The following is a 12,014-nucleotide window of genomic DNA, read 5'->3' on the forward strand; positions in this document are numbered from 1 at the left end:
TGGATGTCGACTGTTGAATAAACTTTACACTATTAGGTAGGTTTCGCTGGGGTATCTCGCCAAGAAAATTCACTTCCTTCAACCTCATCAATGAAAATAGTACTACATATCCACCTCTTCGCCTAAGCATATCGGGGTCCAGCAATCTTCTCAGGAAGATCCGAGGCTACCATGCCAGGTTGACCCTTTGGGTACTGTCCGGGCGCCATGCGCTGAACCGGCTGCGTCATCTGTGGGTGCTGCCCGAACTGCTGCCCAAACTGCTGCATCTGACCCGGTCCTTGTTGCATATACGGGGGCTGGTTCGGGTACCCTTGCTGGTTGGGCGGCATCTGATAGTACATGACCTGGCCCGGCTGCGGTTTCATGTGTGCCTGTCCTGGTGGCGGCACAACAGCACCATTACTGATCATGTTTTGCACGATTTCAGCAGCAAGCTTTTCGGCGTCGTTGCTCGTTGTGCGGCGGCGGTGGCGATGGCAGTCAACGCAAGCCCAGACAAATAGCGCAAAGTGAATGACCAGGCCGAAGAACTGGCATACCACGCCGGTCAAAGTGACGTTTGAGCGATGATCCTTTTCGGCCCAAAGTTTGTTGACGAAGGCGTCCTGCTCCTCACAGCTGTCAAACTGACTGGATCGGGAACAGTCTCGAGGAGTCTCGATGTAGCTCGTGTCCTGTTCCCATACCCATGTGTTGTTGGAAGCTAGGACATATTCTCCATCGCTGCTGTATGAGTATCCCCAACCCCATGTATCGAACCCGTCTAGACCCCACCTCATCAAGTACCGGAGGGCTATAAGAGAGAACAATGCCGTTACGATGAAGCCAAGCCATAGAAGAAGATCCATCGCTACGCGGACACCTGGATGCACAGGTCGCTTGCGCAGAAGGAACACGATTATGCAGAGCGCACACCAGACTATCGAGGCAGCCCAAGTAATCAGACTGGGCCATAGAGACCAGTAGCTTTCGTAGCTGATTGAATAAGAGGAATCCGGGTCGTATTCATTATCCATTGTGGACATCAACCAGCCAAAGCAACCGATCCCGATCAAGCCTGTTATGATGGCAGCGGCTTTAAGGCCAAACTTGAACTTCCAGTATCGATCCGCAGCATTGAGCTTGTCGTTGTAAGAAAGGCGTTCCTCGGTCTCGGTCGCGGCGCCCTGTGGAGCTGTCGTGGGCGGGATCGACGCCGGGGGTGCCATGGTGGGAACACCCGGCGCAGGGCTGCTCGAGGGAGGCATTCTGGGCGAGTTCGCGTGCGCAGACGAGGTTGCGGTCGCGTTCGTCGCGTCGGACAGTCTGGCTGCGGACTTTGGAGGGGGCGTTGGGACTGGAGACGGAGGCCCTCCTGAGATCGCGTCAGGCGCTTGCGGCACAGCTTGCGGCTGCGGCTGAGTAGAAGAAGACATTATTAAAAGTATTAACTAAGTAGAAAGCGAGTGGATGCGCAGAGACATGCGCGTGGGATGGGGTCAGACAGAATCTTCACAAACACAACGACCGTGAATAAGATCAAACGACCGCGAAAAAGACCAGGCAACAGGAGGGAACCTCGTCTGGATGCGTCCATCGCGCTGTTGTGGCGCCATTGGGTGCCTGAGGCTAGTCGGCATTGGTGTTGGAAGTCACTTAATTTAGATGAGCAAGAGCGGAAAAACGATGATGCGGGCCGGCTAAGCTCCCGTCATCTCAGTCATCAATGCACAGCTCGTAACGACGCGCTTGTCAAAGCTTAATCGACGCGTGCTCCTTTGCCATTTCGCAATCTCAGGAAAGTCCTTCTCAATCAAAAATGTGTTGGTTTGATATTAAGTACTTCATTACTACCTAGTTGGCTCACCGGCGCCAACGCGTCGCGGGATACCGCAAAAAAACATTACATCGTAAATAAGCCTGTATCGACCAAATCCTGAAGCAATCAAACTCCATACTGGGCCCAGGCACGAACTGGAAGAAGGAATGACAAGTGCCGGTGCCCCATCTCAGTCATCTCAGCCATCACAACTCTAGCTGTGGTAGGTCGCGCTTAGTACATGGGGTCACCGATAGCGGTGATGGAAGCAGTGCAAACACCGTCTTTGCAGTAACCAGCAGGGGTCAACCAGCCCCAAAGTTCTATAGTCTGTTAGCATCTGTTGTGGAATTGTCTCGTGGTACGTCAAACTTACCGACTTGCTCTCCGTTGGCGAAGATGGCACGGGCAATACCCGAAATGGTGGCGGAGCACGCCTTGTGGCCAGAGATCTGGTCGCAGGTGATGACGAAGGGAGCGGTAGCCGAAAGAGGAATGTTGGCGGAACCGTAGCAGCGGCCCTCGGCGCACCATGCGGAAACAGTGTTGTTCATGGAGTACTTGTCGCCGTCGACGAGCAGGTTCTCGAGAGAGCCTGCGACAGTGACGGTGCACTTGTGGTCGGTGTTGCAAGCTCCAGATACTAAAAGGATGTCGGTTAGCACAAAACATCAGGCGGGGATAAGGTAGTAGGTATACTTACGGAGACCGACAGCAGCTCCGAGAACACCAGAGAGGACCTTGTCAATGACAGGCGGCATGGCGGGAAGGTTCTCAAGAGAGAGCACGCCGTGACCCTGAACTGGGGCAGAGAAGCTCGATGGCATCGTCGGCTGGCCAGTTGAAGCAGCGGTTGGCGCAGCGGTGATGGTGGACGTAGTGGCTGCCTTTGCAGCAGCACCCGATCCAGAACCAAGGCTCACGTCCAACAGAGCGCTAGAAGTAGCAACACCGACGTTGATGCCACCGAGCTTGAGGCCCAGGAGAGGAGAAGCATTTGCCGAAGCAATCAGAAGAGCGAGGGTAGTAGTAGTGAACTGCATTGTGAAATCCGAAGCTGAGAAGCGATTGATAGCACGGAAACACCGAAGAGTGTGATGGCCGAGATGACTGAGAGGAGCTGATAGAAGAGCTGGAGATGATTGAAGCTGATGATGCTAAGATGAAGGGATCTTGCCAGCTCTTTGTAGTCGTTCATGGTGGCTTGGTAGAACGACGTCTTCTCAAATCTTCTGTTGTTGAACCCCTGACGTACGTCAACTCTGTGCTAATTGAGGGCAACCGGTTCGCACTCCGAAGCGCGCCTTCGATTTCGATGCCAGAACCCAACGCCTGACGATGTTCGCACTACGAAGTTTCAAATCGCTGAGGCTTCCAGACCACCCGTTACAGATTCTCGATCTTCAGGCACGGATACTAACGTCGCTGATCTGCCGTTAAGCGAGTCCCTACGTCGGTGGTGTCCGACACGCAAGATCTGTATGTACCGCAAGCCAGATCTATCGCGTGGTCACTTAAGGTTTCGCACTAGCTGGCCGGAGTGGTCTCCGAGCGATGCGGAACTTAGGACTCAACCAATGGGATTGCACCCATGTATTACTACGCAAACCTACCCGCCTCCAAAAGCTACTTGGCAATGCCGAAATCGAAGCCCAACGCGCGCTGTAGGGTACCGCATTTGGCCAGACCACGTTTGACTAGTACTCTTTTGTCCAGACGGCACTCCCTTTTCGCTACCACTTACCTGGTCGCTGGTTGAGCTACAGACGCCTCGGCAACTTGCACCAACGCTCGACTAGCTCATGGCTATACAACAGCTAGATTGTAGTATACCTAAGTACATCGTGGCTAACGTCTTCCAGTCTCGATTCGGTGATGACGATGGAGTCAGGCTTCAACGCATTCAAATCATCACAGAGTCATTCGAGCTACTCAGAACTTCACTGCCTAATGCAACAACTTCACAAGATGGCGTTGTATCACGCTGTGTGATATGTTAGCTGCATCGTTCTCGTCTAACGAACAAGTAACCTCGGGAGGGTTGCAAAGTTACTGAGGTCTGGACTCCGTGTACCTAGATTTGATGAGTGGTGGTAACATATCGCGGTAAGGAGAGTGTCGACGAAGTCGAAGTTGTGAAGTTTAGAGAACATGACAAAGAAATTATGCTACGATTACTGCGTCAAACCAGCTCCGTCCTCGTGATCTGGGTATACATGTGACAAAGAAAATATACATTAAAGTGTTGTACACAGAAGAATAAAACATTACAGTCCAGTCGTCACGGGCACAAGTTCCTCCAAACCATCCGTTCCGTCATCACAAACACCAAAGTGGTCCGCAAGGGTCATACCAGGCTTGCCATCGCGGAAGCAAGCCGTGTTCTTCGTTGCATAATCCCTCAGTGCGGTCCAGTCCCGACATTGATGCATCTGGCCATCACCAGCCATGCCATCGCCGTGACCATACAGCGGAGTGTTATCCGCATGGCACATAATGTGTTGACGCAGGGCGTCGAAACAATGCAAAGCGTGATGCGAGGGGAAGGGCGGGAACTCTTGGCGCTTCAGAGCTAGATACGAGGCGCGAACGATACGCTAGAATGGGGGTGGTTAGAAAAGATGCATAGGTACCTGATGTTTACTGAACAACAGAAAGTGACGTACGAGGCAGTGGAGCTGATGGTAGGCTTGGAGAAGATACATCCCTTTACCAGGCATTCCGGGTATGTCCATAGAGGCAGGCCACTGTAGAAGATGTCAACCACTGCTCAGTTCAATGATGGTGTCCTGGTTCCCGAAGACCTGGGTGGGGGTAACTCACGTGGTTCTCTGCTGCGAACTCATGGTCAACTGCGATATGACCATGCGCAGTGTTGATACTGTCCCACAGCGGGTCTGCTTCCGTCGCATTGGGCGCACCCCATGGCGTATTCCAATGAAAAGGAACATACGCGAAAGGAAGAGACTCTACCCTAGCAAGGTCGTTGGGAACCTCAAGGGTGCTGGATGCGGCGAGGCTGGTCAGCGTATCTCCCGGGGTCGCCGTGGCGGCCACACCCGCAGTGCGCCATATGGCAATCGAGAAGCCCAATACACAGACGTTTGCGAGGGAAAGCACGACCAGTGCTATCGTCGGATAGTGTCGTCTGTGCGCCGAATGCGAACACGAAGCGTGATCCGAGGCTGGATCCGCCGAGGAGACGAGCTTGTACCGAGCGAACATGGTGTTGTCGAATGCGTGGAGGAACGATCGAGAAACATTGCTGAAACCTGCATATCAAATACTCACGATGGTCAGCGCTGCGCAGGATGCACGAGGCAAGTCCTAACGAAAGCAGCGTGCAGTTAAGGTTCACGACGATGCCCCGAGGTGGTTAGCGCAGTGCTCAAGCATGCCGCAATCGCGCGAGGAGTTCCTTCCGGCCTCGGTCCGTCACGACCGAAAGTCGTCGCCTCACGATCTAGGTGGGTCTGCGAATCAACGCTTTTCCCCAGACTGCGCACCAGGGGTCGGATCTAGACCGAGGCGCGGGAGATCTTCCGCATGTCGCTGCTGGGAAAATAGCCATGTGCTCGGGGTTTATGTGCGTCACTTGTTCGTGCCCAACGGCGCTTCTGTGCCAGCCTTGCGCACGACTATCGAGCTGAACACCTTTGGGCCACTACCGGGTACCTAGCTAAGGGTGAGGGTGTAGATATGCATTTTTTCTGAGGAGTTTCCTCCGTCGTTCTTACCTGTGAATGCCATGTCCTACATAACCTCTCGTGATCACCACCGGTAGAACTCATCATCACGGCGAACCATCAGTCTCTCTTTCGAGCATATTATCCTCTCGAGCTCTCTCATTCGTGAGAGTATCTTCGGTTACTCCTTCCGAGTCCTTCGTTATACCGCCGCCAAGATGGGTTACACATACATCAACGTTACCTCGTGCCTTGCTACTGGCATCGCTCTTACCGTCTTGACTGTCCTTTTCGTCACTCTGCGAATAGGCGTAGCGATACAAAAGGCCGGAAAAAGCAGAGAGACGCGTCTCAGCAAGCATCTCGACGACCTCTTCTGCCTCCTCGCTCTCATCCCAACCATCGGCGTCTCCACTGTTCTCATCTATGGTAAGCCTCGAGCCAAGCAAAACCCAAGCCCTTCTTTTATCTGACTAGTCCTACAGGCGCTGCTAAGGGCATTATCGGCGGCCACAACGACCCTAGCAACATCGAAGGCTGGATCTACAGCACGACACCAGATTTAGTAATTTTGGAGAAGGTTAGTCACCCTGTTCTCGGCTGGTCTTTCCCACTCGACTAACATTCCGACAGTGTGTGTACATGATTTTCATCATGCAGCCGCTGGCTATCGGCTTCACGAAACTCGCTTTCTTGTTCCTGTACCGTCGCATCTTCACGTGGCCTGGTTTCCAGTGGACCTCGCTTGTGTTCATCGTTCTCACTGTTGCTTTCACCATCGCCTTCTTCTTCGGCTTCATCTTCGACTGCCGCTTGAACTTTGCTGCCAACTGGGGCTCTCTTGCTAGTATCGCGGAGAACTGTCCTTTCGGATTCGAGGCGACCATCACCTTCACGGTTCTAGATGCTGTGTTCGATCTCTGCATCTTGCTTCTGCCACTCCCATGGGTAAGTCTACACGATCTCGATACAGATAGACAGGCGACTAATCATTGCGCGAACAGATCTGGCGCCTCCAAATGCCCACCGTCCGCAAGATCCAACTGTGCGGTGTCTTCCTACTCGGAGGCTTCGCCGTCGCGTCTGCCATTGTCCGCATGGTCATCTGCATCAAGCAGAACACACCGTCCGCCGCCCTCGACGAACAGTACATCATGGGCATGCCCACCTACGACATCATCGGCATAACCTCGCACGGTCTATTCTGGACCGTCGTCGAGACCAACGTCGCTCTCATCGCATGCTGCCTTCCCAAGATCCGGTCCGTGCTCAGCTTGGCCGGCCTGGGAAGCATTATGATGTCCATGGGCTCTCTCCTCCAGAAGATGGGCTCCAGTATGGGTACTCAGAACTCCAAGAGCGCTAGCAATGGCAGCAACGGCAGCGGTCAGTTCAGCAAGCTCAGCAAGATCTCGGCTGCTACGACTGTTACTGTTGGTAGCACACCCCGTAGCCAGCTCGGTCACTACCGCTTGGAGAAGGAGCGCTCTGATAGCGATATCAACCTCGTTGACCTCAAGGGCTTGGGCAACAAGACTGACGCCGAGGCCGTCGCCTTGGAGAAGGGTATGTCGCCTGACTCTTACGAGGACTTGGAGGACAGGAAGTACCTCGGTAGGAACTCGCCCAGCAGGTTCTCCACGTAAACCTGCACAGTAACCCGCACAGTAACGATGCGATATGAAGCCTCTCCGGAGGCTACGATCCCAGATATACCCCTCAATGATTTTGTCCAGCGTAGTGTAGCGAACGTAGCGTAACATCTTAATAATAATCAAATACCCCTATCAGCATAATTCTTCTTGTTGGCCAGTGTATCTCGTGACGAAACACATCGACAATATGCACAGGTCGGCAGCCAGCCTCCACATCACGATTGTCAGTCACCGGAGAGAAAGAACCTGGAATAAAGCTCAGCACATAGCATGATAGAGTATCATGACTCCTTTGGATGCATTTGATTGAGAGTTTGCGGAACTGAGTTTAACGCATCTGGTACTCATCTAGTGCCATGCCTTTAGCAATCTTCTTGATCAGTGCCTTCTTCAAAAACTGTTCTCGAGCAAGACTTCGAGTTTGCTGTAATCATGTTAGCCATGTTCCAACAAGAATGAAGTCGCAGAAGATGCACTTACCTTGACGAAGACTTCTGTACTGACCCGCCCTTTGTCCAAAGCTCTACCCAGTACAAACAATGCGTCTGCAATGCCCTTCTCTTCCGCAGCAAGAGTGTAGAGCTGCCCTCCGACTATTGTCGGTGCCACTAGGACATCATCCACATCGGGTGCTTTTCTTCTCCGCGCATCCTCCATGACTCGGTCTGCTTCTACCATGGCACCCTTCAATACTTGTTCGTTCGACGCAAGCGCCGCGTCAAGCTGCTGCAGTTCGCCCAGTTCCGACTGTAACCGGGAGTATGCAGTCTGTAAGGCAGCTTGTTGCGCGCGGAGTGGTGCTACCGCAGCCATGTTGGAGGAAACTGTTTGTCGGATTTGCGATACCAGCGTTTGGCTCAAGGCCCGGAGAAGTGCGTCCTTCTCAGGGTTTGGTGGAACAGGTGGTACTGGTAATGGAACTTGGTTGCCAGACTGTGACGGTAATGTGACTTCCAGCGAGTCATCGAGAAGATCGATTGGGGGTTTTGGAGCTGGTGGCGCTTGATGAGGCGGTGCATGTGGGTATTGCTGGAAAGGAGCCTGTTGTTGTGGCGGGTAACCCTGTGGCGGCTGTCGATACTGCTGTGGTTGTGGTGGAGGTTGCCCATACTGCTGCTGGGGTGGTGGGCCCTGGTACTGTTGTGCTTGCTGGAAGTTAGGGGGCTGTGGGGGCCCTGATGTCGAGAACTGGGCAGCCGTTCGTTGACCATTTGGCGTCATGGGGCTCACAGGGCTGCCGTTCTGTAATGACTGTGGAGGGTAACCATGCGCGTGCATTTGCGGGTGTTGAGGACCCGAGCCTGAAGTCGCTGGGCCTTGACCATAGCCACTCTGTCGATTGGGCGCGTATGGTGGACCTGAAGGCTGCGGCTGCCACCTCTGCGGCGCATCGTATCTACTGCCCTGAGATTGCTGGTACGACTGCTGCGACTGCGCATGTTGTGGAGGGTGGGGTGGCAGAGGAGGGGGTTGCGAGTATCGGTCGTGTGGTGTCTGGGGCGTGGAGCGGTTTTGTTCATGTGGCTTCGGCGGCTTTGGAGGGGGCGCGGGTGCTTGGTTCGATGGAGCCGGGGACGAGGATGCGCCTGGAGTGCCGTGTACTGAGCGGCCCCATTCGGCTGGCGGCGGGGGTACTGGAGGGGGTGCTTGCTGCTGCGGCGCATTGTATTGCGGCTGTTGTTGCCGCGATCGCACGGGTGGCTCTTTCGCAAAGACGCCTCTTAGCACGGCTAGAAAGTCGAACAGTGTAGATTTCTGCGCACACATCAGCTGCCGTGACCTAAGATTGAGCATTTCGCTCAGCAGCTTTCCAAGCGCATGCGGTACTCACATCCCAGTACTTCGCCCATTGTGCCAGGTACGGGTGGTATATCCTGCCATCGGTGCTCACGTGTTGTCCGGGTCTTAGCACCATGTCCTGCGCTGGCGTGACGTATACAATGGGTGGTTCTCGGGGGTACGACTGAGGCACCCATATCGCTACCGGGAAGCCGTATGTTGCGCCGCGAAACGTGACCGGCAGCGTGCCGCTGAGAAGCAAGAGAAGCGCCGATGAGCCATTCTCGTACGTATATGGTTCCGTCTTTGGTGAAAGCGACGGGTCTGGATGTTGGTGTAAAGTTAGTATAGCTGTCGTGAAGCTGCGACGCATGTGACGTACAGTTGGACAGTGCCTCGGCCGCGTCGTGATATGTGCGATTTACGTCGGAGTATTCCTGGAACTTGTTAGCGCATACGGTATGTATTGCGGCGAGCGGAATTACATTGACGAGAACGCTGTACAGCCAGTTGAGGACTTTCTCGCTGGCCATGTTGTAACTGATCGATGATAGCACCAAGTTAGACGATGGCCAATGGAGCACGGTCCTCACCTCTCCCAAGGTGAACCCCTCAACACCTTGGCAATGCCCAACGCCTTGCCCCTCTATGCTACACATAGTTGCCGTGCCGTACGTAGGCTGGCGCTCAGACTTTCACTGAGACATTCTGCGCATGCATCACATTCACGTCGCACATGGGGGGATCTGCCAGAGTGTGTGTACATGCTCAATACATTTCATCATGTAGAGCTATTGCGTATGGTACATTGCTATGTAATCGTGTTTCTCGTAACCGCTACAACGAGCGTGGGCATTGTTGCCAAAGAATGTACGTCATTATATTATACAAGTTCCGCCGGGGTATCAAACAACTACTTCGCTCAATGCTGACTCCATTCGATCGTGTTGAGGTCGACACCCTCCTGCACGAGTTCCCACAGTGGGCTCAACTCGCGGAGGAAGGTAACGCGCTCCTTGACAGCCTTCAAGACGTAGTCGATTTCTGAGTCTGTAGTGTAGCGTCCGATACCGAAGCGGATACTGCTGTGCGCGCTCTCGTCACTGCTGCCAAGTGCCCGCAGGACGTAACTGGGTTCGAGCGACGCCGATGTGCAAGCGCTACCCGAAGACAGGGCAATGTCTTTCAGCGCCATGAGAAGTGACTCACCCTCGACGTAGGCGAATGAAACATTGACACAGCCGGGGTAGTGTCGCTCCCTGTCGCCGTTGAGTGTGGTGTGCTCAAGCGATAGCAGGCCTTCGAGGAGACGGTTCGACAGCGCAGAGATGCGCTTGGTGTCATACTAGCCATTGTCAGCGTTGTCCGAACAGAAAACTGTTGTGACCAAAACAATGTGTGTTAAGGAACTCATAACCCCTGCACATGTGTCAACATGGCGCGTCGACGACCGAAGTCGCCTAACGCTCTGAAAGCCATGCATGTATAAAGCAAATAATCATAGTGTTCGTGATAGTAAAGGAAGAGAGTACGTACCTCCATCTCCTCTTTGCAGATCCGTGCGGCTTCGCCCATACCGATGGCAAGAGGAGGTGCTAGTGTGCCACTTCGCAGTCCTCGCTCTTGACCACCGCCGCTGATGATGGGGTCGAGCCTGACCCTAGGCCGTCTTCGCACGTAACATGCGCCGACGCCCTTGGGACCGTAGATCTTGTGGCCTGATATCGACATCAAGTCGACATGCATCTTGTTGACGTCGATTGGGATCTTGCCGACAGCCTGCGCCGCGTCGGTGTGGAAGAAGATCTTCTTCGACCGGCAGAGCTTTCCGATCTCTTCAACGGGTTGTACAACACCGATCTCGTTGTTGACAGTCATGATACTGACAATGGCGGTATCGGGTCGCATAGCGGCCTCGAGCTGAGCCATGTCGATCAGGCCGTTGTTTCCTACTGGCAGGTAAGTGACGGAGAAGCCCTCATCTTGCAAATGTCTACAGCTGTCAAGCACACACTTGTGCTCGGTCTGTGCTGTGATGATGTGCTTCTTCTTGCCGCTACGCCCAAAGAAGCGAGCTACGCCCTTGATACTCATGTTGTTACTCTCGGTCGCACCGCTGGTGAAGATGATCTCCTTGGGGTCTGCACCAATGAGGTTGGCGATGTGCGCGCGGGCATCCTCTACGGCCTTGTCGGTCTCCCAACCGTACGCGTGGGTTCGCGAATGGGGGTTACCGTACATGCCGGTCATGTATGGCATCATCTTGTCTACTACTCGTGGATCCATTGGGGTCGTAGCTTGCATGTCTAGGTAGATAGGCCGTGAGCCCTGATCCATGACGGTTGCTTGCTTGAGTATGCCTGAAATTGTCAGCTTCGCGGAAAGCGGGGTGGCGTGAATTCTGGCCTACCAGCAGTCGGACTCATCATGGCATCAGCGCTCATGCCTGTTGTTGGCATGGTCGCATCCTCTGCTCTTTCTCCCGTCTCGTTGAGGAAACTCCGCTGCTCCTTCTTGATGGCTGAGTCGAGATGGGAGGCGTTGGAGACGGTCGCCTGCGCGGGCTTGGACTCTGAGACATAGTGACGGCGGATGCTCGAGACACGGGAAAAAGCAGATGAAGGGTATCGACGAGAGGCAATGCGCAGGGCCTGCCTCGCGACGGTGGGTGCAATGTTGGACATGGTGAGAATTGGAGTGTTGGGGTTGGGAGAGCAAATTGCCTCCCGAGGTATTAGAAGCTATGAAGTTTTAGCGCACGGATCTGCTTACTAAATGGGCCCCCAGCGTTCACGGCCACATCGTCCACTCGTCATGCATGGTTCATTGTTTGCCTGCACGACAAGATAGTCGTTCACGCGACCGCGCGCTGTCCTCAGCTTTTGGCCCTGGGTTTCTCGTGCACTAGCCGCAGCGGATCATTCACTCTTGGCGTGAAGTAATTGCACTCGTGCTCGTTTTCGCTCTCGGCGCTCCGCGACATCCGGCAGCCGTGGGCAGTTGGCTGGCATAGCCACAGGCGACGTCATCGACGATTCTAGCAGCCACGCCGGCGCCCGCATCGTTCGGCTGCTTCCTGCTGGCTTACATCTG

At 54.1% G+C, this 12,014-nt stretch overlaps 5 protein-coding genes across 5 annotated transcripts; 1 reads left to right on the forward strand and 4 right to left on the reverse strand.

Moving 5' to 3' along the window:
* Positions 1-122: 122 nt before the first annotated feature.
* Positions 123-1,250, reverse strand: J4E85_000708 (uncharacterized protein; the record flags this gene model as incomplete). Its single annotated transcript, XM_051464998.1, has 1 exon — positions 123-1,250. The coding sequence occupies one exon, from the start codon at positions 1,248-1,250 to the stop codon at positions 123-125; it is 1,128 nt and encodes a 375-aa protein (XP_051331519.1).
* A 785-nt stretch (positions 1,251-2,035) lies between these two features.
* J4E85_000709 (uncharacterized protein) lies at positions 2,036-2,844 on the reverse strand (the record flags this gene model as incomplete). The annotated part of the gene is made up of 3 exons (XM_051464999.1): positions 2,036-2,124; positions 2,178-2,444; positions 2,505-2,844. The coding sequence occupies 3 exons, from the start codon at positions 2,842-2,844 to the stop codon at positions 2,036-2,038; spliced, it is 696 nt and encodes a 231-aa protein (XP_051331520.1).
* A 2,861-nt stretch (positions 2,845-5,705) lies between these two features.
* J4E85_000710 (uncharacterized protein) lies at positions 5,706-7,133 on the forward strand (the record flags this gene model as incomplete). Its single annotated transcript, XM_051465000.1, has 4 exons — positions 5,706-5,916; positions 5,973-6,067; positions 6,121-6,435; positions 6,492-7,133. 4 exons carry the CDS (start codon positions 5,706-5,708, stop codon positions 7,131-7,133), a joined length of 1,263 nt encoding a protein of 420 aa, XP_051331521.1.
* A 337-nt stretch (positions 7,134-7,470) lies between these two features.
* On the reverse strand, positions 7,471-9,454 carry J4E85_000711 (uncharacterized protein; the record flags this gene model as incomplete). Its single annotated transcript, XM_051465001.1, has 5 exons — positions 7,471-7,566; positions 7,623-8,897; positions 8,974-9,245; positions 9,304-9,358; positions 9,407-9,454. 5 exons carry the CDS (start codon positions 9,452-9,454, stop codon positions 7,471-7,473), a joined length of 1,746 nt encoding a protein of 581 aa, XP_051331522.1.
* A 389-nt stretch (positions 9,455-9,843) lies between these two features.
* J4E85_000712 (uncharacterized protein) lies at positions 9,844-11,605 on the reverse strand (the record flags this gene model as incomplete). Its single annotated transcript, XM_051465002.1, has 3 exons — positions 9,844-10,266; positions 10,458-11,281; positions 11,332-11,605. The coding sequence occupies 3 exons, from the start codon at positions 11,603-11,605 to the stop codon at positions 9,844-9,846; spliced, it is 1,521 nt and encodes a 506-aa protein (XP_051331523.1).
* Between the last annotated feature and the right edge of the window lie 409 nt (positions 11,606-12,014).

Source organism: Alternaria conjuncta, assembly GCF_024043145.1.
Source record: "Alternaria conjuncta strain BMP 0040 chromosome Unknown scaffold_1, whole genome shotgun sequence".
Classification (NCBI taxonomy): domain Eukaryota; kingdom Fungi; phylum Ascomycota; class Dothideomycetes; order Pleosporales; family Pleosporaceae; genus Alternaria; species Alternaria conjuncta.